The sequence below is a fragment of the Nannobrachium achirus genome (genome assembly GCF_963921795.1).
Source record: "Nannobrachium achirus genome assembly, chromosome: 24".
Taxonomy (NCBI): domain Eukaryota; kingdom Metazoa; phylum Chordata; class Actinopteri; order Myctophiformes; family Myctophidae; genus Nannobrachium; species Nannobrachium achirus.
The window spans coordinates 32308261-32336203 of NC_137831.1; the positions used below are offsets into that span (position 1 = coordinate 32308261).

The 27943-nt window shown below is 42.8% G+C and overlaps 1 protein-coding gene across 1 annotated transcript in view; it reads left to right on the forward strand.

Moving 5' to 3' along the window:
- The window catches only part of dgkza (diacylglycerol kinase, zeta a), a 127072-nt gene that overhangs the window by 20750 nt on the left and 78379 nt on the right, over positions 1 to 27943 (forward strand). The window contains exons 13-22 of the mRNA XM_080720213.1: positions 11 to 148; positions 290 to 368; positions 479 to 534; positions 1579 to 1641; positions 2818 to 2891; positions 3268 to 3379; positions 4046 to 4132; positions 5320 to 5432; positions 9597 to 9697; positions 27734 to 27813. Coding sequence (XP_080576339.1) covers positions 11 to 148; positions 290 to 368; positions 479 to 534; positions 1579 to 1641; positions 2818 to 2891; positions 3268 to 3379; positions 4046 to 4132; positions 5320 to 5432; positions 9597 to 9697; positions 27734 to 27813 — 903 coding nt within the window. The remainder of the gene's footprint in view (positions 1 to 10; positions 149 to 289; positions 369 to 478; positions 535 to 1578; positions 1642 to 2817; positions 2892 to 3267; positions 3380 to 4045; positions 4133 to 5319; positions 5433 to 9596; positions 9698 to 27733; positions 27814 to 27943) is intronic.

A 27943-nucleotide genomic window follows, 5' to 3' on the forward strand; every position in this document is an offset into this window, starting at 1 on the left:
CATATTCCAGGGCTACACAGACGAGCCAGTGTCTAAGATCCTGTCGCATGTCGAAGAGGGAGCCGTTGTCCAGCTAGACAGGTGGAACCTACGGGTTGAACCCAACCAAAGTGCAGGGGCCGAACACGATGAGCAGCAAACTGACAAGGTCCGTTTCGCACGCACGCACGCACGCACGCGCACGCACGCACGCACACATACACACACACCTTAGCAAAGCAATGAAGTCTGTGATTAAGTATTTACGTGTGTGTTTGTGTGTGTGTGTGTGTGTGTTTTCTCTCCCCAGCTTGCCCTAGACGTGTTCAACAACTACTTCAGTCTTGGCTTCGATGCCCATGTGACACTGGAGTTCCACGAGTCAAGAGGTAGAATCACACCATCTCTGTGCATTCAACCAGGATGTTTCAGATGGTAAACTATGTCGTTTTTACCTTGGCCTCCTGTGCTCAGATGGCGTATCATTCTCTGTTTTCAGAAGCCAATCCTGAGAAGTTCAACAGTCGTTTTAGGAACAAGATGTTCTATGCTGGGGTGAGTGTAACATGCTGTGTGTTTAACAGACACGTGCACACAGAGACATCAAAGACATCAAAGGGAGCTTGAGCCCCTGACCTTTTATCTGTCTGTAAAAAGAGCCCTCTCCAGATCATGAATACAGTTTACAGAAATGCAAATGTCATCCTCTTTCCATGCCATACCTGAAGGCAGCATTCAAGGGAATTGCCTTGTCCAAACTCTCCTAAATAAAGCAGCTTATGTTGAAAGAATTGCCCTCTCTGTTTAGAAATCCATGCCGTTAGGCCACATCTCCAGAATTCACTTGATTATGCTTAGTTCAGTGTGGTATCAAGCAGTGAAAATAGCCGACCTCCAAGCTCAGAATGCATCGCAGCGCGGCGCGCTGTGAGCTTGGAGGTCTGCTATTTTCGATATTTTCACTAAAAGGCCCTTTTAGAAATGTCAGCCCCTGCCTCTAACATTCTCTGCACGTCCCTGGTGTTTAACATGTTGTGAACCATATTTAGACACGCATGCCCCCACCCATCGAAATCAAAATCGTTAAAATTGCTAAAACCATAGAAAGCAGTATTATGATTGAACACACATCTTTACTTTTCTCTAATTACAATCGAAAAAAAAAAAAAAGCAAAGTTGTCCTCAAAGGATTAACGCAGTCTATGGGAGTGCTGACCGTGATAACAGACTTGAAGGAAAATGACGGCTAAGGCTTAAGACCATTGTACTGAGGCTATATTATTAGTTCCAGGTTGTGACATTTGACAGGCCCTATGCCTTCTGCTTTCATGCATCTCTCCTCTCTACTGACAGCTCAAGTAGAAATGGGTTTAGAGCAATGGTTCTCAATCTCAACCTTTTCAGGACGTGACCCCCCCACAATAATCATATTTGAACTGGGGACTGGCATCCCTTTTCTGGGGGGGAGGTTCACCAAAAATAGCCGATCTACAAGCTCACAACGTGTCACAACATGACACGTTGTGAGCTTGTAGATCTGCTATTTCTGGTTTAGAGCACCATCCTAAACACTGTGTTCTCTATTTCTGTCCCCGACAGACGGCCTTCTCAGACTTCCTAATGGGAAGCTCCAAGGATCTTTCCAAACACATCAAAGTGGTGGTAAGCGCCACCGTTACTCTAGCATTTTTTCGTCATACCAAGTATTTAGCTAGCTACTGGAGTTAATCTTATATGGATAATAATTGCATTATTTAGATTTATGGTGTACAGTATGTTATTTGCCTGAATGATCATTTTAATTATGTTGATAGATGCTAGGCATGTTGTTTACTTAGCTAGTTCTGGTCCAGAGCGCCAGTGAGTTCTCACTAACGCTCTGACAGGCGGCTGTCTCACAGACAGGACCAGGGATTTCTCTGCCCTACGAGGGCTCAACTTCAGTCAAAATAAACAAAACTACTTCGCTATTCACCCAAACAAAGGTAGTTTTGCGTTGTTTAAAGTTTATTCTCCGCGGTGGGAAACCTCTCTGCACCCCACCCACTGTAAAATACATTATTTTTGTCATGAAATAAAATGCTTCCAAACGAGTAGAGTTGGATGCATTTTATTTCCCACTGTGGAGAATAGACTTACCACAACGCAAAACTACCTTTGTTTAGGTGAGTAGCGAAGCAGTTTTGTTTATTTTGACTGTGGTTGAGCCCTCGTAGGGCAGAGAAATCCTGTCTGTGAGTCAGCTGCCTGTCAGAGTTCTAGTGAGGACCAGGTAATAGTTACATTATTTGGAGAAATACTGCTGTAGGTATTGACATGTTATTTTCAATAGATGCTATGGTGGTGATGTTAATTTGGTAGATGCTATCAAAGATCAAGATGCTGTTATTGCTGTATATGTTGTTATTACAAGATGTCCGTTACTTATGCTTGACATGTTTATTTTCAGTCAGAGATGCCAGGTTTATTGTTGCAGCACATACTTGTTTGTTTAAGATTCTAAATCCTCAACCATTCAACCCTGTTAAATCGTTAATTGCAATATTTGAGTGGCAATCGTCATGTAATGTCATAATCGTGACAGCCCTACCCTTGGGGATCAATAAAGAATCTATCTGTCACTAAGCGGTTAACTGCAAACATTTATATTCCTTTTCGTTGTCCCAGTTTTGTGGCTCCCTGTCTAATTGAGTTAAATACCCTTGGTTTAAGTGGTTGATGCTGGTACAATATCTGAGGAACTAGAACAGCATAATGTTTTAACTCTCAATGTACCTGTGCCGCAAGACGTGACAATAACGAAACCTTGTGTCTCCTTCCACCCGTCTTGTCCATCAGTGTGATGGGACAGATTTGACATCCAAGGTTCAGGAGCTGAAGCTACAATGCTTGGTCTTCCTCAATATCCCCAGGTTAGTACTCTAACCCACTCACCTTCTTATCGCCGTTTAAAATGTATCCAGGTGGTTGCAGGAGTAAACGGCAGTGCTCTGGCCAAAAGGCATTCATTCTATTTAAAAACCTGTTGGGGCTGCCGCCGTTAATGCAGGGAGAAAGGTTACTAGTATGGATGTTACCAGGGTCACAGCCTGAGAAGTTTGAGAACCACTGTGCTAGAGGACCTGAGGGGGCGGATTGGAACAAATTAGTGTTTCTCCGTGCAGATCCAAATAATTCAACTTCTAGTGTGTGTGTGTGTGTGTGTGCGTGCGTGCGTGCGTGTGCGTGCGTGCGTGCGTGCGTGCGTGCGTGCGTGCGTGCGTGCGCGTGTGTGTGTGCGTCTCCCAGGTACTGTGCGGGCACCACTCCCTGGGGAAACCCTGGCGAGCATCACGACTTTGAGCCTCAGCGCCACGACGACGGGTACATCGAGGTCATAGGGTTCACCATGACATCACTGGTAACTCAGACTCCTATTGGCCCCCCCTTCTCCTCTGTTTATACTGCAACGTTTGCATTTAAAACTCTTGAGTGACGTAGCCAGAGTGAGGCCACAGCAGGAGATGGAATATCACAAGCGTTTGATTGATTTATTGATTGAAGAATTTATTAGAAGTTTGTATAGGAAAGGGTACAGTTTCATGACGGTACAGTTCACTGGTACAAGGTCAACTAAAAGGATACTCTCAGGAAAGCACATGGCTTGTTTATATTGAGATCCTTTTTTTACTTAAAAAAATATAAACATTGAATGACAGACATAGAACACAGTACTATGCAGAAAAAAATAAGAAAAACAATCGTGAAAACATGATGGCAAAACGAATGGTATTTACAATAGAAAGGTCAGGGGAGATCAGGTTAGGCTAAGTTTACTGTTACCATTTTCGAGTAGCAGCCGCCTGTCAGTGGCTTTTCAGAGCGGCTTTAAAGGAGGGTATGGATTTACACTCCTATAAGGCCTTTGGTAAGGCGTTCCACATTTTAGTGACATAGCAGGAGAAAGAATTAGATTTTGACCCTTTGTTTGCTTTGTGTGTGTGTGTGCGTGTGTGTGTGTGTGTGTGTGTGTGTGTGTGTGTTTGTGTGCGTGCGTGCGTGCGTGCGTGCGTGTGTGTGTGTGCAGGCTACTCTCCAGGTTGGAGGGCATGGTGAGAGGTTAAACCAGTGTAGTGAGGTCACCCTGACCACGACAAAACCCCTTCCTGTACAGGTACATTATACTCTACCTCAGTGGGGGTCCCTAAATTATTTTGGGGGTTCCCAGATGATCAACTTAATGTGCAACATGGTTTTCTCACTCAGCAGTAAACAAACCAGCATAAAGTTTTAACTGCTTCACAGCCAAATCGCCAAAAATTTCAGTCTAAAGAATGATTTTGCGATGGAAATGACATCATCGATGACGTAACCCGGAAATCGTTTGCCCATAACATAGCATAGGCCTTTTTTTAGCATGGAAAGCTAACGTTTCTTTATCAAACTTTACCATATTTAGACGGATTTTCATTCGGAAAAAAGTGGCTGGGCTGACAGAGTGGTCACCCAGGAGCAAAAACGTTTGTGCACGGCGTGCGCACGACGTGCACGGCGTCCAGGATCGCTCCCGTTCGCCCGGACCGGCCCCTAATGGCGGCGCCCATAGGCGGCCATTATGGTCCAGGCTGGTCCAGCCCATGGTCCAGCCTGGAAGACCTAATCGTTGGGCACTCTCTAGTGGTATAGTATGTGTACTACAGTCTGCAATCATAATTATGCCTGCTGGGTTTCTGTACTCATAACTTGGAAATTAATAATATTCCTGGCAGTATAGGCGCACAAGCATATTGTAAATGGCTGTGTATGTGTTTTAAGTGTATGGAGGTTATCTGCACATTTCTAAAGTGACAATTTAAGGACTTTTTAATATCTCTAAAATGACAAATTACGGTAAACATTGGCCAAAATGTCAAATATTAGAGGCAGCAATTGTGAAAATGGCCGATCTACATGCTCACGTTGCGAGGCGTTTTGAGCATTTAGATCTGCCATTTTCACAATAGAACTTGTTGTTCAAAATGTAATGCCTCAACTCTTATGGCTCGTCAGAGTGGGGGGGTCCCCAGTTAAAATATGATTATTTTGGGGGTCGCATTGGGGGTCACATGACATTCTATTCTATCCCATCCCTTCCCATTCTATTGTATTGTATTGTTCTACCAAAGTGTTTCTGGTTTGCTTGAAATGTATTCATATATATATATAAAAAAAAAGGTTAAATAAAATAAAATAAAGTATTTTTTTAAAGTTTGGGTCTTTGGGGAGAAACGCCACGTTTCTTTGTTCTGGGTCTCTGGCTACTAAAGGTTTGTGGAATGTGGACCCCCTGAACATGGTTGGCTGTGTTCCTTGTGTGGGCAGGTGGATGGGGAGCCCTGCAGACTAGCACCATCCGTCATCCACATCAGCCTCAGGAACCAGGCCAACATGGTCCAGAAAACCAAACGACGCACCTCACTGCCACACCTCAACGAGTAGGTACCCTCACCGAAAACATGCAGTAATCCTGGAATGAACTAGAACGGGGTCTTCAACAGGGGGTCCTCCAAATCTTTGTGTAATAGAAACTTTTTTTCTCCTTTTTTATATTAACCACTTGAACCCTAGTATCCATATTCTGAGAACTTTAGCCAAAAATAGCCGATCTACAAGCTCACAACGCCTCGCAGCGCGAGGCGTTGTGAGCTTGTAGATCGGCTATTTTCGGGAAAGAGGTTTGGTGTAGAGGGAGAAAAGAGCAGACTAAGTACAGAGTGAAAGGTCAAGTTTATTCAAGTGGTTAAATATCTGGAAACACAAATTTACATGAACCCAAAATACACTGTTGATTGTGCTGTCAAACGATGAATCTATGAAAAGGTTGTGGGGGTCCCTGCTTCATATATCTCTCGACTAAGGGGTCCTTGGTCTGAAAACGTTGAAGACCCCTGAACTATAATATTATATCCCTGTCCATTAATTTCAATGGCTTGAACTTGAAGCAAATCACACCCAGGTGTTGCAAATACTGCAAATTAAAGATCAAAACAACAGGCTTCTGCCTCTCTTTTTCTCTTTCTCTTGCGTCGTGCCTGTGTCCATGCACGCTGTCTCTCAGTGTGTGTGTGTGTGTGTGCGCACACGTGGTGCTTGCGTCCTGTGTGCGTGCACGTTCCTGTGCCCTCCTTCTTCTTCGTCTGCTCTCTTTTCGGCAAGCTGGACAGATTCTCCCAAGTATCCCTGCAGTTGCACGTGACCGTTGGCAGCCAAAAGCCTTCCTTGGGTACCATTAATCCAATGTTGGCGGAACACATACAAGGGCAAAAACGCTTAATTCCCGCTCTGATAGAAACCAATGGGTCACGTGACGGTTCCCACCGTCCATATTTTTTTACGGTCTATGATGTGCACCTGATCACATAATCATAGGCAGGGCAAAGCGTGTAAAAACCTGATTAAAGGGTGCACCAAACTTTTCTCAATTGATTCTTATGTATTTTTACCTGTAGAATCCATTTCTGCAATATACATTTTTATAGTGCGCATAATTAATGAGATAATTAGCATTTATGACTAATTATGCTAATTATCTCATTAATTATGCACAATACAACAATATACTTTGCAGAAATGGATTCTACGGGAAGAATTACATAAAGATCAACTGAGAAAGGTTTGGTAAACCCTTTTATCAATTTTTGATGAATTCTTTCCCATTCTTTCTGCCCATGTGTCAAATTATTTGTAACATGGGTGGAAATGACAGAACAAACCTATTTAAAAAATCTTAAAAGGGTTTACCAAACTTTTCTCTGTTGATTCTTATGTATTTCTTCCTGTAGAATCCATTTCTGCAATATAGATTTTTGTATTGTGCATCATTAATGAGTTAATTAGCATATTTGAAGCATATTTGACATATGAGGGGAAATAACAGGAAAAACCTATAACAATTTGATAAAAGGGTTTAACAAACTTTTCTCAGTTGATCCTTATGTATTTTTTCCTGTACAATCCATTTCTGCTATGTACATTTTTGTATTGTGCATATTTAATGAGATAATTTGCATATTTGACACATGGGCTTTAATAATTGTATAATAAATATGCGTATGGATAATTTGGCTGTAGGCAGACTAAATTATGCCATTAGGCCACAGAATATTTACATTTGATCAAAATGAATCTATTTTTATATCCCTAGTGGAGGACCCCCGCCACTGCAGAGAACATAAAATGCTGTAACTCGGGCTAGGAGCGACCGGGAGAGCCGGGGCCGGTACCCACGCGTCCGCCTCGGCGGTGCGGAGACAGCCCTGCATAGAGCGCCACCTAGCGGCAGACCGCCGCCACTGCAACCCGCTAAAAAAGCCTGTAACTCAGCCCCAGCAACCGGGGTGACCTGACGGTCGCTTATCTCCCGATTAGGGAGTCTCAAGCCCGTATCAGAGTGTACGGTGGAGACCTATCCACCGCAAATTTGGGGTGGAAAGCTTTCCACCTCAAGTCAGAAAATAAGTGCAGGCCATCATAGTACGCCACGGTGGAGTCCTATTCACCGTGACTGACTAGTCTAGATTGACCAATCAGTGAACGGGGTGTAGAGCCTGTCTGTCTGATAGTAAAAACAGAGAGATGTGTCGGTACTCGCGGTGGAAAGCTCTCCACCGTGAGGAATGATGTAACGTTGTAGTTTCATGACTCAAAAAGACTCGAAAAGACTACACCGCGGTGTAAAGCCTTCCACCGCCGAGCCGACTATGATGCCGGCTTCACTGGTTAAAAGTCATCTGAGTATTCGTCATCGTTGCTCTCATCATCAGCTTCCTCCCCGCACTTTGATTTCCTGGGAGGTTTTCTGCTCAGGCTTGGTGGAAACTGTTTGCAAGTGAACCAAACTGGGACAAGACTGGCAACAGACAGACAATGGTCTTGTCCCAGTTTGGACCGTCAGGTCACCCCAGTCACAGGGGGGCTGAGTTATGGGCTTTTTAGCGGGCTGCAGTGGCCGCTAGGTGGCTCTATGCAGGGCTGTCTCCACACCGCCAAGGCGGACGCGTGGGTACCGTCCCGGCTCTCCCGGTCGCTCCTAGCCCGAGTTACAGCATTTTATGTGCTTCAGTGGCGGGGGTCCTCCACTAGGGATATAAAAATAGATTCATTTTGATCAAATATAAATATTCTGTGGCCTAATTGCATAATTTTGTCTACCTACAGCCAAATTATCCATACGCATATTTATTATACAATTATTAAAGCCCATGTGTCAAATATGCAAATTATCTCCTTAAATATGCACAATACAAAAATGTACATAGCAGAAATGGATTGTACAGGAAAAAATACATAAGGATCAACTGTGAAAAGTTTGTTAAAGCCTTTTATCAATTTGTTATAGGTTTTTCCTGTTATTTCCGCTCATATGTCAAATATGCTAATTAACTCATTAACGATACACAATACAAAAATGTATATTGCAGAAATGGATTCTACAGGAAAAAATACATAAGGATCAACTGAGAAAAGTTTGTTAAACCCTTTTATCAAATTGTTATAGGTTTTTCCTGTTATTTACCCTCATATGTCAAATATGCTTCAAATATGCTAATTAACTCATTAATGATGCACAATAAAAAAATCTATATTGCAGAAATGGATTCTACAGGAAAAAATACATAAGAATCACCAGAGAAAAGTTTGGTAAACCCTTTTATCATTTTTTAAATAGGGTTTGTCCTGTCATTTCCACCCATGTTAAAAATAATTTGACACATGGGCAGAAAGAACGGGAAAGAATTCATCAAAATGTATAAAAGGGTTTACCACACTTTTCTCAGTTGATCTTTATGTAATTCTTCCCGTAGAATCCATTTCTGCAAAGTATATTGTTGTATTGTGCATAATTAGTGAGATAATTAGCATAATTAGTCAAAAATGCTAATTATCTCATTAATTATGCACACTATAAAAATGTATATTGCAGAAATGGATTCTACAGGTAAAAATACATAAGAATCAATTGAGAAAAGTTTGGTGCACCCTTTAATCAGGTTTTTACACGCTTTGCCCTGCCTATCAGGGTTGTCGCACCAAATTCTGGGCCCTGGGTACAAGGATTCACTCACATTTTGTGCTTTAACTACTGAAAAATAGCAGATATACAAGCTCACAGCGCGGCACTCAGTGCCGCGCTCTATTTTTGAAAAATCGTGAAAATGTGTGCAAGTCTTTGAAGGTTTTTTGAAAAACCTATGTTTCTATGTCAGTGGTGCTCAAACATTTTCACATGAAGGACCCCCAAAATTATATGTATTTGGCCATGGACCCCCATCTCAAAATATTTAGTTCCAAGGACCCCCAAGAAGCAACATTTGAGTTGTTTGCTTAAAAAATACATTTATTTGCACACATTTTCATGAGTTTTCAAAAATAGCAGATCTACAAGCTCGCAGCATGACACTCGTTGCCACTCTGCGAGCTTGTATATCTGCTATTTTTCAACAGCTCAAGTATAAAATAATGAAGGCCCCTCCACTTTGGGTCCTAGTAACTCGTACTCCCCCACCCCCCCACCCCCCCACCCCCTTGTAATGCCCCTGCACATAATGATGTCTTATGATCTGTCTTACTCTCTTCTCTGTCTCTGTGTCTGCCTGCAGCCAGCAGCCTGTTCCAGAGAGGTTGAGAATCCGAGTCAGCAGGATCAGCATGCACGACTACGAGGCTCTGCATTACGACAAGGAGAAACTGCGTCAAGCATGTACGGAGCACACGCACACGCATACGCACGCACACACCCACACCCACACCCACACTACATTTATATCCTCGTTGTTGGATGGAAACCTTGTATGTCCAAAACCGTTTGTTTTGTATTTATCATTTTAAAAATGATTTAAACTAGTGAAAACAGCAGATCTACAAGCACACAACGCCTCGCGGTGCGAGGCGTTGTGTGCTTGAAGATCTGCTGTTTTCACTACTTTTGTGCGACGGCCTTGCATGATGAAGCAGGGCTTTACTTAGCGAAAAAACTTACACATTTGAAACTTGGAGATACGAGGTTTCTGCCCGACAGTGACGATTTGAAAACTTTAGTTACTAGTTACTTTGTAGATTGATTATTATTACAAAACACCCATTAACCACTTAATGGCAGCGATGCATTGTGAGCTTGTAGATCTGCTATTTTCAAAAGATTTTTATACGTTTGAAGACTTGAAATGGGACATTCTGTATACTGAGTGCTTTTACTGTTGGTACTTTAAGTACTATTTGACACTGATACTTTTTGTACTTTTACTCAAGTACATTTTGGATTCCGGACTTCTACTTTGTAACAGAGTATTTCTATATTGCAGTATTGATACTTTTCACTTAAAGGAGTAGTTCACCACTTTTCAACCTGTCTTCTGGGTAACTGAATTTCCCCCATGGGATAATAAAGGTATCTATCTATCTATCTATCTATCTATAACTAGCCCTTACCCGTTCAAAGATATGAGCTCCAAAATGATGTGCAGTGTGTGGGTTATGGGATGTGCACTGTGCATACAGTATATGAGGGATGGAAAGTAACTTTAACTGGTGCTTGCAGGATAATATGTAGGAGCATCAATGTAAGAAATGCCCGTTTCGTTTAATGGCTAACCCCCCCCCCCCCCCCCCCCCCCGCCCGCCCGCCCGCCTGGCCGCCTGCACACACACACACACTCTGTGTGTGTGTGTGTGGGTTTGTGTGTGAATGTGCATGGCCTGAACAACAGCGCCCCTCGCTTAACATGTGTGGTCACAAAAGGTACTGTAGGCTAAATAGATATAGATACACCATAAAAATGCTATTATACAGCATACGATTTGTGAAAGTGACAAACGGGCTTCACAGTTATGTCAGGTGTGTTCATATGCTGATGGTGATGCGATTTCAGATCAATTGCTCCAGCCACCGAGGAGAAACGCTGTTTCATACAGACAGACACTCACTCAGACAGACATTCGCAAAATTATAGTATAGATAGGTCCTCACTAATGTTCATGATAAAAAATCTACTCAGTCCAAGTCTCCTAGGAGAGCTGTGGGAAGTTCAGAATCCATCGTCTTGTGACATCATCATTTTCCCCAAAGAAAATCAATATTTTTGAAAAAAAATATTTTTATTTTGATTATCGCGAGGCTTCCACTTTAATGGCTTCCACTTTTAATGGCTTCCACTTTTAATGGCTTCCACTTTAAAATTGCAACTTTTCAGGAATAGAAAGCCTGCAGTTTCTATAAGCTGGATTGGCAATCGATGATGTCACAAGACGATGGGTTTCTGACCTGCCCACAGCCAAAAAAAAAAAAAAAAGCTATTTTTGAGTGAGGACCAATTATATGAACATAGATTGAAAAGTGGTGGAGTGCCCCTTTAAGTAAAGAATGTGAGTACTTTTCCCACCACTGGTTATTATGAGTTTGTTGATTTTCGGTGTCAACACAGCTGCTATGATAGAGGAGATTGGTGATATCAGCCTGTCTGCACAGCTTAGACTGTAGTTTGGCATGTGTTTGGTGTGTGTTGGGTCGACCGAGTGTGTGTGTGTATCTGAAAATGTTTGTCTTCATATGAAAGAGAAATATGACTGCAAAGTACAGTGTGAAATCGTGTGTGTGTGCATGCGTGCGTGCGTGCGAAATCCCCCTTTTATCTGGAGGCCTTGCCAGCGTTGCCTCTATCTGTGTGTGTGTGTGGGTGGGAGTGTGTGTCTTGTTTGATCCGGAATCACTGGCCATGTCTCTGCTCTTATCTGGGTGTGATTAACACACACACACACACACACACACACACACACACACACACACACACACACACACACACACACACACACACACACACACACACACACACACACACACACACACACACACACACATGGATGGAAGATCAAAACTTTGCTTTTGCTCGTTCTCTCTCTCTCTCTCTCTCTCTCTCTCTCTCTCTCTCTCTCTCTCTCTCTACTTCTCTCTCTCTTTTACCCCTTTGCCATTCTGTTTTGCCCTTTTCATTTGTTCTCCTGCCCAATTATGCTCACTTGTGCACCCGCTTTAATTCCTCAATGCAATTCTGTGTTGCACACCCACATCATGTGTGTTCAAACGTTCACCACAAGATGCCACTGTGTGCACTGAGAAAGCATGTGTGGAACAGAAGGCTCTTCCTCTGTGTGTGTGTGTGTGTGTGTGTGTGTGTGTGTGTGTGTGTGTGTGTGTTGTGTGTGTGTGTGTGTGTGTGTGTGTGTGTGTGTGTGTGTGTGTGTGTGTGTGTGTGTGTGTGTGTGTGTGTGTGTGTGTGTGTGTGTGTGTGTGTGTGTGTGTGTGTGTGTGTGTGTGTGCGTGCGTGCGTGCGTGCGCATGAGAACTATTGTCAAATGTCGTCTCTTGACTTACATCTACGTCAGTGGTTTGCAAGACTAGCCCCTGAGACTCTCACAGACAGACTCTTCAGACCGCCATATCCCATGTTAACTCTCCTACTGCCAGATGTTATTATTTATTTATTGGGGCTGGTGCCAGCAAAAAGCAGCTTACCTTTGCGATGTTATAGAAAATTATCTATTGATAATTTTCAAACTAATTCGTTTTACAATGGAAGATCCTATGTGTACTTTAGCCGAGCTGGCGGCAGAAGGCAGCCTTATGCAAAGAATTAATGTGAATTGGGCCGCTTCGCTTGCCATCCATTCAGAGCATAGAAATGCATTTTCTAGAACAGATCCACAGAAAACAGCCAGGAAGTGATTTGGGACTCCCATTATTGCTAACGTGCGGTGGATTTTTGAGAGCAGCGTTACGGGAGATGTTTTTACTGTACACGGTGGCGCGACGCCTCATCAGCTTACAGTCATCAGACAAGGTAAAAAGAACGAGCCGTATTGGCAGCACACTTGGTTCAAAATTGGGGCGAACGGGAACGTCCGAAGCAGTAAAAGAGTTAAGTCACATGGGATATGGAATTCATGTGGCCAGTCCGTGACATCAGTCATCGGTGGTACCCCAAGCTGCAAGCTTGTAGATCTGCTATTTTTGAAAAGTCATGAAAATGTGGCAAATCTTTGAATATATGTATTTTTTTAAGCGAACATTTGTAACTCAAATTTTGCTTCTGGGGGGGTCCCTGGAACTAAATATTTTGAGATGGGGGTCCGTGGCCAAATATATATAATTTTAGGGGTCCTTCACATGAAAAAGTTTGAGCACCACTGACATAGAAACATAGGTTTTTTTCAAAAAACCTTCGAAGGATTTAGAAAACACTTGGGTCAAAATATTCAAAGATGTGCCCAAAGTTTTAAAAAATAGCAGAACTACAAGCTCGCAGCGTGACACTTGGTGCCGCGCTGTGAGCTTGTATATCTGCTATTTTTTTTAATAGTTAAAGCATAAAATAATGCATAATAACCCGGTCTAAATGAGTTAATGTTCAGAACCACTGAACTATGGAGTGTCTATGAGGATGACTCCACATTTACAGTAAGCTAAATTCCAGCCCAGTCTGGCCAATTTTCACTTCCATCCATTATACATTTTAAGTTACCAAAAACATAAAACGCTACTGTCAAACAAATGTGGCGCTGACGCTTGAATAATTTGTAGCTTGGTTACAGTATGCACAGCTGTTATTGCTCAGCGCCAGTCAAGTGTAAGCAGGCACGGTGAGAATATGAAGATGAATATTTTCACAGTATGTGCAGAAGGTATGTTGTGACCAGTGTTGGGTGTAACAGCGCTATAACTAACGGCGTTACATAATGGCGTTAGGTTTGTGGGTAACGGAGAAACGTAACAAGTTCGTTTAGCAATTTAGTAGTTTCGTTATGTAGTTACATTTTCCAAAATAATGGCGTTACTAAGTTACATTTAAGACCTATAATTCCCTGTTCTTTCTGTTGCCACAAAGGGAAACTAATCCATCTGACACATTTGCTTCCTGAATGAATGAGCTCTTCTCTGTCAGAGGAGGCATGCATACCCACACTTTTTACACGGAAAAGGGCAGAGTAGGCGACTGCCTAGGGCGCCATGAGGGAAGAAGGGCACTCACCAATGTCGCCTATAAATATACACATATAATAAAAATACATTAAATTAAATAAAAACGCTTTTGGGCGCCCAGGCACCAAGGCGCTTCTCCCAAGTGAACAAATAAACAAGAATAAATACATTTTGCACCCTGTTCTGTTCCTCATCTGCTAATGCACCTAAATGGGGGATACACACGCAGTTACTGTAGAGGTAATCTGAGTTCCCAGAAGTTCTTTTTTTCGCCACTACTGTAGAGGCAACCCCAAAAGCCGTAACTCGTTCTCAGCAGTGCTCACTCACACAGATGCAGCCTGCCTGCCTGTGTGAGGAAGCGAGCAGCGGAGGGGAGCGGAGGTTATCGCGACGCGTTGTGAGCTTGTAGATGTGCAGGGTTCCCACGGTCATGAAATTCCTGGAAATATTTTGAAATTAGAAAAATATTTTTCCAGTACTGGAAAAGTTTTTTTGGAATTGATCAAGGGTCCTGGAAGGTCCTGGAAAAAATATCTATCTATGCATTGTCTTTGGTTATTGATTTTGTTAATACCTCCGAAATGACAAATTAAACATGGGCCAAATTGTCAAATATTAGAGGCAGAAATTGTGAAAATAGACGATCTGCATGCTCACAACGCCTCGCAACGCGAGGCGTTGTGAGCATGTAGATCTGCTATTTTCACAATAGAACCGTGTTATGCAAAATTCCTCAACTCTTAGTGCTCGTCAGGGGGCGACGGTCTGAAAAGGTTGAGAACCACTGGCATACACTACCTGTCTTTGGGCATTGCGCATAGGAGTAAGCGACCTGTTATTGAACTGAATTATTGTTATGTAGTCCTGGAAATTGGGTTAAAGTTGTACCATGTAACTTTTTTTATAAAACAAATCTTAAAATTGTCCTAACTGTTAAATCGCTAAAGTTTTAGAACACCCACTCCGTTATTTTCAGCTTCTGAAGCCTTCTCTTTATATGTTTTCTATGATCCTGGCCGTGGACCGGATTTCGCGCCAAAATGACGTAATCTGCATCATCTGTATACGTTGTGTATACGTTGCCCAATCACATCGCCGATCATGCACACATGGTACACTACCGGCCAATCACAGCTTATCTGCTCTGGTCTCCAGGAAGCGCCTCCGCTTGGCTACAGTGTTTACCATGGTGAAGGATTTTAACCTCTTAATCCACAAATCCTGGCCAGAAAATTACGTTCTACCATGCGTTCTACCCCTCCACGGATTACTATCGGTCGCGGTGGTTTGCGGCGCCGCTCCGGTGGTCCGCGGCGGTGGTCCGCGACGACTCCGGCCGAAAAACGGCCGAAAAAAGCAATACCGCTACTGACCACTAGTTGAACTTACACAGTATAGCTTTAAATATTCTGGAAAAGTTTTGGAAAAGTTTTGGAAATTAATTGGTAAAAATGTGTGGGAACCATGGATGTAGATCTGCTATGCTGCTTCTGCTCAGCATACTCTTAAAAGTTGCTACAGTGCAAAGTTTGTATGAGTACTGGCAAAGCGATGTGATGGAGAAATCACATTCAATAAGACCTACTTGCGAATGTGAATCACTTGTTGCCTCGAGTAGGATACTGCCCTCTGTCTCTGTCCGGTCGATGAAGATGAGGTGAGAATGGAAAATGCAGAGTAGGCTTATTCATAAATTGCCTGATAATGTAATACCATAAATTATGGTTTAATGTAACTTCGAGGAGAGCTGAGCTAGTTAGTAGCCTACAAGCGGTGCATTGAATGCCAATTTCGCCTAGGGCGCTATTAACACATGGGCTGCTAAGGTTTATAACATTTATAGCTGTTGCTGCTGCCACCATTGACTTACGCTTTGTTTTGACGTGCCTCGCAAGCTTCGTGCGTGTGCACGTGCGTGTCCAGAGAAGATTGAGGAGGATAATCCATTTGTTTACAAACGCTCGCGAAACTAAAATCCAAAAATCGCGGTAAAATCGCGGTAAAGTGTCGCCGTGAAAACAATCAGATCTCTGCTTCCCTGGTGCTTTTTTCAGCTTTTTTCAAGATAAAGCCCTTCTTATGTTTCAAAGTAGAATGTAAAGCAATAAACTGCCTCGCATTTTCTTCCCCTGTCTTCCTGCATGCAGCTGGGGGGTGACGTAATGGACATGGTCATGCAGAGGGGCAGCCACAGCCTGTACAGTTAACTCTTCGTTGCCTCGTCTCTCAACGAGATTGGCAGGGGGACACCTAGTGGCCATAACTCGTCCCTGAACGAGTTTGGCTCCCCAAGTGTTAAGGCCAGGGCTGCTGGTGGTTGCATAGTCATTCTACAGTTGTATATAGGTTACGAACTTTGGTGTAACACCGGATTTCACAGGCATCTATTGGCGACTTAAGGAGAACTTATTTGTGCGCGTGTCTTGTTTACATTAATTTACAGTCACGCACGACATGGCAGGTCTTGAGAGAAAAGAATATCTGCAACAGAGCAGAAGGCCCGCAACACTCCTAATTAGATAAAGTCTTTTTGTGCACGGCTCAAAATAACTTGAGACACAGAAGAAGTTGGCAGCATTCGAGGAATCTCCTTTTCACATGTTTTATTTACCTCAGTGGACAGGGGCAACGCGTTTCGACCTTAGTCTTCGTCAGCCACGAAGACTAAGGTCGAAATGCGTACGTTTGCTCCTGATCATCGAGGTAAATAAAATATGTGAAAAGGAGATTCCTTGAGTGCTGGCAACTTCTTCTGGGTCTTGAGAGAAGCCATTTAGTAAGGCTGTGGAAGGATTCACACTAGTTTTGGATTTACTGGGGAAAGGAGTAGATCAACGTCGTTACATTATCATTATGTTGAAGCTGCACGCACAGCTGACGGCTCCACAACACTCCGGGTAGGCTGCACTCTATTTTATGTTTACCTAACTTCCTCACAGGTGGGTTTTAACTCTTTTACCGCTAAACGAGCGCTCGTTCTTTGTTTCACGTGTCCGCCGCGCCATAACGAGTGTTCGTTCTTTTACCTGTCTGAGCACTGTAAGCAGATGAGGGGTGGCGCGGTTGTGTACAGTAGCAGCAGCTCCCATAACGTTAGTCTCAAATCTGGAGCTCACATAAACATCAATGGCAGCGGGATCACTTCTTTTGTGGTTTTCTCAGCCTGGATCTATTTTCTCTATTTCTATGTCTGAAAACCGGTCTGAGGGGGAGGAGGAGCCTCTCCCTCCGTAATGGCTGCGCCCATAGTGTCGTGTTGTTTTTTTTTCAAGACTCCATGAGCGATGAAGCCGTCTTTTATACAAGACGGATGGCTATTTTTCTATAAAATCGCAAAGTTAAGCTACTTTGATGGCCGTGAGCTGTAAACAACCTATATGGCAGTAAAAGAGTTATTGGTCGGTAACGGAAAAGTAAACTAACACGTTACTTTTTTAAGTGGGTAGCGCAGTAACGTAACAGATTACTTTTTAATAGCAATAACGCTGTAACTTAACAAGTTACTTTAAAAAGTAACGATACCCAACACTGGTTCTGACACAACGCTGATGAAGGCATGATGCCGAAACACATACATTGTCTTGTCTGCAATTTACCAATGTTTTGTAAAAAAAAAAAAAAAAAAGTTTGGTGTGGAAGGAACACGTTGTTCCAACCAGTTCATTGTTTTGTAATATTGTTGTAATTTTGATTCAATTTCAAAACAAATATAACAGTACATCAAATGCCATGCCAAGTTTTGGTAAAAAAAGTGCCTGCAAGTAGTGGTATTTTCTGTTATATTTTCACTGTGACACTTACTATGCCCATGCTCTCTCCACCATACATCACATCCCTATACACAGCCACACCAGAACATGGTCTCAGCCTCCCCAGCTCCAAAACGCACACATTGGACAGAACCTTTGTCCACACTGCTGTCCGGGTGTGGAACAGCCTACCAGACCATGTAGTTGATTCCATCACAGACAATGGCCTTCAAGCCTTTCAATGCAGAGTTCACAGACATCACCTGACCACCCCTCACACTGACTGTTGAGCTGCAGTGAACCGTATGATTGGCCAATGGATACATTATCTTACTTGGATATTGTTCACAATTGCATCTAAGTCTGTGTCTTTGGACAGGTACACACGACACAACTTCACACGTCTTGCCATTGGCAGGTTTAGTAGTTTAATTTATATACATTTATTTGTGAATTAATTTTCTCCATTGACTTTAATTAAAAATTAAACTTTTCCCAAATATGGAGATGATTGACATCATAGATGTCTGACATCATAGACCACATGAGACTGACACAGTTTGTCCATATTTGGGCTTAATATTGATGACATCAGGTATCTCCATAATGGGCATAAAAGGGAACAGAACTGACACAGAGATCTCCAAATGTCCATTCATTTATTATTGAATTAATTTCCCCCATTGACTTTGACTCGCTTCACGGCAACCACACTTAGGAACTACCGGTAGTTTAGGAATCAGTGCTAGAGTAGGGGGCTCATCATATATTAGGACTTGGCTATGCAGTAGAGTCGCTTTCAGTCGTGAGATTTTATTTTAGCGTTAATCCATGCGCACCTCACTGAAGAGTGAAGACCCCCACGCAATTGATGTCAGGGCACACCCAATGAGCTGTGCCTTGAGCTCATAGATCGGTGCACGTACATGGACATGCATACATGTATTTTTATGACTTTTTGACACTGCACTATTAGGTTGTGTTAGTAGTTTTGAGTATTTTTGCTTGTGTTTGACATGACAGTGAGATACTTGTTGCACTACTAGCTATGGTCAATTTTGATTTGGACACTGTACTATTTTGATAGTTGTGCTTAACCCATTCAGGCTGGGAACACATTTTAGTGTATGGGAGGGGCTTACAGTACATGTACAGTATGTAGCAACATATTTGTTTTTGTAGGCTAATTTCTGATTTAGGCCTAACTATAGGTTAGGCCTAAATGGGGGACACTTTATGTATATATATATTTATATATTATTCGTTCCCTCTCTTGATGTACCTTGCTCTTTACTGTACTCTGTTCTTGTTTTTCTTTTATCTTTTTCTTACTTCTCTGTAACTTTGTAAATAACCTTATACTGCTGTGCTGCCTCTGGGCAACTGATTTTCCCCCTTGGGATAATAAAGGTATCTATCTATCTATCTATACTGCTGCTGGTAGGGCTCCCGGTAGGTGACGTCACGTCTGGCAGTTCCACATTGTCCCTCTCCTCACGCTGAATATTATGCTCCAGTCATTGGCATATTGGCCGATGCTGCATCCCACAGCAGACTACAGCAGCTGTAGTCGCCATCTGGGTGTTTAAGCGTGCCTGGCTGTGTGGGCGCTGTAGCCGGTGCAGCCAGGGCTGATGGCTTGAAGAGCGCCCTGGACGTGCGGCTTCTGCTCGTTTTTGGGATTTTAGTACTGATAGTTTATGAATCTCTCTATCTTAACCCATTTAGAACGGGTACACATTATTGAGTATTATTATTTTATGCTTTAACTATTGAAAAATAGCAGATCGGTGCCGCGCTGCGAGCTTGTAGATCTGCTATTTTTGAAAAATCGTGAAAATTAGAATTTTGACCCGATTCTACAGTATAAGTGTCTTTTGAATCCTTCTAAGGTTTTTTTTTTAAACCTATGTTTCTATGTCAGCAATCTGGCCAGCCATCGTCAAAGAAAAGGTCCTTTTCACTTAAAGGAGTGGCGACACCGGCCGAAATTTAACATTATGATACAGTAGGTCACGTGGTGTTTCTTCAAACAGTCTGAAAAGGAGGCGGGGCCGTATCAGTTAGTAGTGAATGTATACTTCGTCCGTCGTGTGGTGCCGCGCAATGTATACTTAGTCCGTCGTGCGGTGCCGCGCACAACGTGATGCCTTGTTGTTAGCGTGTAGCGCGGCTAGCGCTGCACGGCTATTTGCGAGAGCTATACACACACACACACACACACACACACGCGCGCGCGAAAGCACACACACACAGGCTACACACACACAGAGTGTATGAGCCGCGGACCTCCTCTGCAGAGGAGGAGATCGCTGGACCCTCGTTCTACAGTTGCTCCGGTGTCCTGGGTGCTCCAGTCAGGTTAGGGCAAGAGACAGCAGGGTATGGCTGACAAAACCGTCTCATAGACGGGGAGAAGCGTGTTGACCCTCGTACACCCTTTTTGACACCTTTTTTGAAGAAGACATGTACTTTTTTATCACTCTAACCATTGATTTTATAGCGAATGCTATATCATTTTTACCCCTAGAACTGATAGTTTTAAAGTTGGTTTAGAAAGTCGGAAACACACCTCGGTCAGCTTTTTTTGGGGCAGTCTCAAAAGATAATGATATGGATAATCGACTCCGCCCCTCCCCCCATATTAGCCCAATCAAATTAATTTATTTCGGTTACTGTACAGAAAGTACTACTACAGTACAGTAACTACAGTAAATTAATTTGATTGGGTCATTTAACATGGGGGTACATGACATCATTAAAAAATTGGCTAATTTGATAGCCTTAATTAGCTGTTTTGGCCATGTCACTCCACCTTCAACTGGAGCTCAGTTTGTCTGTTCTTGAGAGACTACTATGTCAGTGGTGCTCAAACTTTTTCATGTGAAAGACCCCCAAAATTATTTTTATTTGGCCACGGACCCGCGTCTCAAAATATTTAGTTCCAGGGACCCCCCCAGAAGCAAAATTTGAGTTACAAACGATCGCTTTAAAAAAAAAAAAATAGCAGATCTACAAGCTCGCAGCTGTGAGCTTGTATATCTGCTATTTTTCACTGGTTAAAGCATTCAATAACTCTAGGCCTATCTGTTGCCCTGACAAGGATCTCCGCCTGAACCTGACCTTTTATCTAATCTATATCAGCTCAGTGCAGCCTTGTGGTCAGAGTGTCCTCCCTGAGCCTTAGAGGTCGGCGTTCGATCCCCTGCCGGGTCATACCAAAGAAAAATGGGACCCAGTGCCAGGCCTGTCACAATTATTACATACTCGTCCGATCGCAATTATTTGACATATTCGCAATTATTTTTGTCATAATCGTCATAATCGTTTCCAAGTTGAAAAGTGTTCATATATTTTCAAACATTTTCAAAAATGGTGGAAATAGCCGATCTACAAGCTCACAACGCGTCACGATGCGACGCGTTGTGAGCTTGTAGATCGGCTAATTCCACTATCAATGTTATTTTTTTAAGTATAAAGTTGTCAAATAATATGTCAGTAATTTCTTTGTATATTTAGCTTATGTGTCATATCTGCCATGTTCAACTTCAAAGCCTAAAAGCCAAACAGAAATATAATTGTCAACGACAAAAACACAATTAAATCATTAATCGACATTATCTGAGTGACAATTAATCGCCATGTAAAATGTCATCAATAATCGTGACAGCCCTACCCAGTGCCTCCCTGCTTGGCACTCAGCATCAAGGGTTGGATTGGGGGTAAGGCCCTGCGACATGCTAGCATTTAATGGGGCTCTTTGGCCTAATGTAGTTCTATCTGGGGCTCCTTGAAATCAAAGATGTTGTGAATCAGTGACCTAAATCGCACCCAAACCACAACGAAACTCTCCTGAACTCCACTCAACGCTTAGAACCTCTCCCCTCCCCACTCCATCCCCAACCCAAGCCAACCCCACCATGTCATATCTGTGGGTATAAAGCCATCACTAAAGACACAGATGTAACCCTCCACTATTCTAAAACCCCTGGAAATAACCAGCGTTGGATCTTCCGGAACAGGCTGAGAACAGCCAGCTGTCTGTCCAGGGGCGTCACAAGGGGGGGGACTGGGACTGAGTTACTAGGGCCCAAGGTGGAGGGGCCTTAATTATGTTATGCTTTAACCATTTGAAAAATAGCAGATATACAGTACAAGCTCGCAGCGCCTTGTACTGTATATCTGCTATTTTTGAAAAGTTGTGAAAATGTGTGCAAATCTTTGAATATATGTATTTTTAAGCGAACATTTGTAACTCAAATTTTAATTCTGGGGGGGGGGGGGGGGGTCCCTGGAACTTCATATTTTGAGATGGGGGTCCGTGGCCAAATACATGTCATTTTGGGGGTCCTTCACATGAAAAGGTTTGAGCACCACTGACATAGAAACATAGGTTTAAAAAAAACAAACGATGTTTCTATGTCAGTGTTCAAATTGAAATAGACACTTTTTCACGATTTTTTCAAAAATAGCAGATCTACAAGCCCGCAGTGCGGCACTCTGTGCCGCGCTGTGAGCTTGTAGATCTGCTATTTTTCAATAGTTAAAGTACAAAATAATTGTGCGGGGGGCCCGCAGTGAATCCTTGTACCCAGGGCCCAGAATTTGGTGTGACACCCCTGGGTCTGTCTGATGTGAACCAGACTCAGATAGATGACTGCTCCAACCCCGGCATCCCGTTTGGCAGATAAAGCCGGCAGCGCCGCGCTTGCCACCAGCCTCTCCGGCTTCAAACAAATGCCCCTGTGAGATCTAAAACAACACTGTGGCAGTTGGCTCCGGAAACCGCAGCAGTCATCCGCACAAGTACACAACGTTGCTGTCTGGCATCTCTGTATTTCAACTTTTTTATATTTCTTTCGTAAATAAATAAATGCCCACCTTTGGACGCAGCTCTTGCAGCGACCAGCAGCAGGTGGTGGGGGGCTTTTTTATCATTTGCTGTAACATGAATTGCCCAGTTTGGGACATGATAAAATAAACTTGAACCTGATCTTGAACTTGTGGTACAAGATGGTGCACGTCAAAGTAGCCAAAATAGCTTGTGAGGCTGTCGATTTTCTTTTTCTATTTCCATTTTATTTGAAACATTTTGATAGTTAAATTGAAAACGGTTAAATGCGTCTTTGGGTTTTATAAATATTGAACTAACGAAGAGTATTAACAAGAACAAGAACTTCAATGTTTAATCCGTTGTAACACGAGATTCCCTCTTTCCCGGGCTTTTGAGGTTAGGTTTAGTAATGATTTCTGTTAGGGTTAGGGCTAGGCATAGTGTTTTGTGAGGTTAGGGTTAGGTTTAGGCATAGTTTTACTGAGATTAGGGTTAGGTATGTAACCACACCACCTGTGCGAAACACCTGGGACAGATCCTGTTTGTTATACAGCCTCCTTTTTCAACTTTCTGAAAACTAACAGCTTTTGACATGTAGGTCTCCACTCGACAGCGATGATAAATTGAGCCTCAGAGTTACTCCGGGAAGCACAGGCTGCTTCCTGTTTTGGTCTGTTGCAACTAATAAGGCGGCGCGGCAGAGATATGAGGCGGTAGGTTGAAGGAAACGGCCTCAAAAAGTACTTCCAAAAGTATTGGAAAAACTTTTCGCATTATGCGTCATTGACGTTCTACTGTATCTGCCTGCGTGGGCACTCTGTTTCAGCTGGAATCGGTTTAGGGTGTTTGTCAGTGTGTCAGAGTTTATCTTGATGAAGTAGCTCATCCTCAACTCTGCTCGGGCGGTAGCTCACAGATTCTCTAAGTGGGGTCTTAAAGGAGTAGTTGACATGAAAAGGTATGAGCACCACTGATATAGCAACATAGGTTTTTCAGAAAACGGTTAGATCTTTTTTTTTTTTTATCCAATTCAGGTTTTAATAGGTTAAACCACTTAAAAAAATCTTCTCCCTGGCAAAGAATCTATTCACATATTCATGTGTATATTTCTGTCTAGTGTATACAGTATACTGTGTATATTGTTGCTGTCAGGCAGAAACCTCCTATCTCCATATTCTAACTTCTATTTTCTTTTTTTTAATTAATGCCCAACTTGATCACACTACAGCGTCACACAAAAGCATCAAAAGTAGCAGATCTGCAAGCTCAAAACAAGGCGAGAAGCAAAGCATTTTGAGCTTTTAGATCTGCTACTTTTGCTCATTTTGATACACGAAAGAAGAAGAAGACTGTCTATACCACTGGTTTCCAAACACTGGGTCGGGACCCATTTGTGGGTCGTGGACACATTTTTATGGGGCCCCACTCGACTCGTTTTTTGTCGTAAAGCTAGGTTCAGTAATCATAAGAGACACAGGGTGAGACCAGTGGCGTCAGTTCAGCAAAAGCTAGGGTATGGCAAAGATTCGGAGTCCTCATGGAAAAGAGGTATTACATTTTGTATAACACGGTTCTATTGTGCGCGAGGCGTTGTGAGCATGTAGATCTGCTATTTTCACAATGGCTGAAAAAATAAATGAGTTTTGTCCGTTTTTTACACAGGTTTCTACAGTTTCTTGGGCTGGATATGGCAGCCTGGAACGGTTGTTCAAGTGCAGCTAAACCTGCGGAACCTGCGGAACCTGGGAATATACCATTTTGTCAAGATGGGGAGAATACAATTATAATACCTTGTTAAAGTGACCATTTTGTTAAATTTTGCATTTGTAGTTGTTTTACTGTAATTTAACAACATAATAACCCGCACAGATAGACAAAAAGACATTAGTGGATTTATATTTATTTATAACTTTTATTTCCCCCCCTGGACCTAGGGTATGACGGCTGCATACCCCTGCCATACCCAATTGACGCCCCCGGGTGAGACAGAGAGAGAGAGAGAAGTAGAGACCAAAAGAGGGATGACACGGAAGTTGAGAGAGAGACAAGCGAGGAGGAATGTGTTGAAAGGGGGACAAAAAAGTGCGAGTAGGAGCCGGGGATGCATTGAGAGCGACAGAGAGAGAGAGAGAGAGAGAGAGAGAGAGCGACAGAGAGAGAGAGAGAGAGAGAGAGAGAGAGAGAGAGAGAGAGAGAGAGAGAGAGAGAGAGAGGGGAGGGAAACAAGTTGAGAAAAGAGGGGGAGAGAGAGAGAGATGGAAAGAGAGAAAAGCAGATTTACTCCGCAGAGGAATTTAGCTGTTGCCAAGCAACGGTTGGAAAGATCTGTCCCTAATTCAGTTCTGCTCTCTGTCTATCCCTCTCTTTTTTTACTCTTTCTCTCAGTGGAGTCAGTTCAGAAAAAGCTAAGGTATGGCAACATGACTGAAGGCGCGCGTGCAAGACACCAGTCATGTTGCCATACCTTAGTAACAGGCATGATACATTTTTTTTAAGAAGTACATTTTATTTCATTTACATTTTTTCGGTGCAGCTAAACTTGGCATGTTAGTAAACATGCCACCATTAACAATAATGCATTGCACCTGTGCAGCTGACCTGCGGAACCTGGGAATATACCATTCTGTCAAGATGGGGAGAATGCAAGTGTGGAGAATATAATTATAATACCTTGTTAAAAGTGACCATTTTGTTAAATCTTGCATTTGTAGTTATTTTACTGTAATTTAACAACATATTAACCAGAACAGATTGACAGAGTCATTCATGGATTTATATTTAAAAGTAACTTTTATTTTCCCCCTGGACCCAGGGTATGGCAGCTGCATACCCCTGCCATACCCAATTGACGCCACCTGCTTTCTCTCTCTCTCTCTCCCACTCCCTCTCTCTACTTCCATTGATGCTTTCCTCCGCTCTGCCTACATTGAGGCGTCTGCGTCAGATCTTTCACTTTGCTTTCCTGTGGCTATAGTTTTGTAGTTTTTTTGCACTTTTGGATGCCTCAGCTCTCCACTCCCGTGGAAAGGTTTGAAAGTCTTGGGCTCGTTTGTGTTTCTTTTAACTTCTATTTACTTTTTTCCCTGCCTTCCCCTTGGCTCCCGTTTTTATCATGGAGAGACCTTTGTTCTTGAAAAACAAACTGTTTTTAGCTGCTCATTGTGAAATAGTTTGAATTGACAGTGAATCTCCCACAGCTTGTCACTATGTGGACTTTCAGATCCCCACACACCTGCAGACTTCACTGAAGTCATACCGTACCCTTGTAATTGAGACACGGCTCTAGTATGGCAGGCAGGAACAGAGACAGACTGACACTTAAGCAATATTACATGAGAGGGGGTACTTTATCATCATTATTGGCACGCCAGCGTAGGCAGGGCTGAAGTGAAGGCACGACCCTGGAGTGTAATATTGCTGTCGGGCCGAAAACTACTCCAAAATGTTCATTTTCGGGAAAATGAGCTCAAGTGGAGTCAGGAGGTTTTGAACAAAGGGCTTTTTACTACTTTTCATTATATTATTTTAACCAACACAGAGATGTAAAGGGTGTTCAATAGCCCTGATTTATGCCAACAAATCAAAAACCTCAAAAATGGAGTTAAAGGGATATTCCACTTTCAACAGGGAGCAGTGGTAGGGCTTCTCTCCACATACAAACCCATTGTAACTTCAAACTCCATTTTAACCATGATAGATTCATTAAAACACCCATTATTTTTTCTGGAGACTCATTTTACCTTCCTAATACGTGAGCAGGCCGTGTTTTTTCGATAACTTTTTTCATTTACTTTTAATAATTATTTGGAAAAATGAAATACAAAAAAATTATCATTAAAAATAAATGAAAAATTGTATCGAAAAAACACGGCCTGCTCACATATTAGGAGGGTAGTATGAGTCACCAGAAAAAATAATGTGTGTTTTTAATGAATCTATCATGGTTAAAATGAAGTTTGAATTTACAATGGGTGTGTGTGGGGAGAGGCCCTGGGCCTGGAGGGCCTGGTAACATTTACATCAAATATCTAAATATTCAATCAAGCTAATTAAAAACTGTTCAGGGTGTTCATAAAAGCCTGATTAGATGATAAAATTACCAAAAAGTTTTTTTGAAAGTGAAATACCCCTTTAAGAGGTTTTGGCCAGACAGTGACGATAGAGAGCAGTGATGGCTGAGTGGTTAGTGTCCATACCTAGGACTCCGGAGACCCCAGAGGTCGCAGGTACGATCCCCCGCTCCAGCTATCACTGCTCCCCCCCTTGCGCTCCTTGTGGGCTGCCTCATAAGGGTTCAGCTGGGTTAAGCTGAAAAAAAGCAGCTGGGTTGGGCTGCGATACCCGAATTTCCCCCGCGGGAGGAGTAGGTAACTATCTATCGATATAACAGTTAACATAAAAAAAACACGTCAACTTCATTTCATTGTAATTAAGATATTCGATAGAAATGTTTAAATTTTTAATTCCAGATTTCGCTATGATGTCACCTGAACTTCACATGAAAACTGCTAGCATAGCCGCTTACAAGGCATCGCCAACGGAAACAATAATAGCGAGCCGGCAGCTCTTTCTCAACCGGCACAGCTGATTTCTTTTTTTGATGAGACCCATTCCATAATGCTCATTATCATCACGGGTAGATAGCTATATCAACCAATCAGATTGCTTCGCCGGAACTACCTGTTGTATTATTAAGTCAAAGTATCAATACTGCAATGTAGAATTACAAGTCTGGGTTTCAAAATGTACTTGAATAAGAGTACCTCCTATGAGTTAAGCACGGCGAGTTCCGTAGGCAGGGCAGAAGTGCCAATTAGCACGATAACCCACACCCTCATTGCTATTATACAACAGTTACCCTTACAAGCTGTTGTGAGCTTGTAGATCTGCTATTTTTGGCTACAGTTCTCAGAATATGAACACTAGGGTTCAAGTTGTTAATATAAAATGGATTGGAAGATTTGGAGGACCCCCTGTATCAACTCTGAGTAGACCAGACCCCCTGTTTGAAGTCCCCCGATCTACAATAAATTGCTCTCTGTGTGATAGTAGTTTAAGAATCCACCTTTTTCCCCTGCATGTTTTAAAAGGAGATCATCTCTCCCTCTCTCCCTCTCTCTCTCTCTCTCTCTCTCTCTCTCTCTCTCTCTCTCTCTCTCTCTCTCTCTCTCTCTCCAGCCATCCCACTGGGGTTGATCGTGGTTCCTGGAGACAGTGACTTGGAGACGTGCAGAGCTCACATAGAGAGACTGCAGGAGGTAAGATAGAGAGACGGAGGGAGGAAGGGAGGGTGTGTGTGTGTGTGTGTGTGTGTGTGTGTGTGTGTGTGTGTGTGTGTGTGTGTGTGTGTGTGTGTGTGTGTGTGTGTGTGTGTGTGTGTGTGTGTGT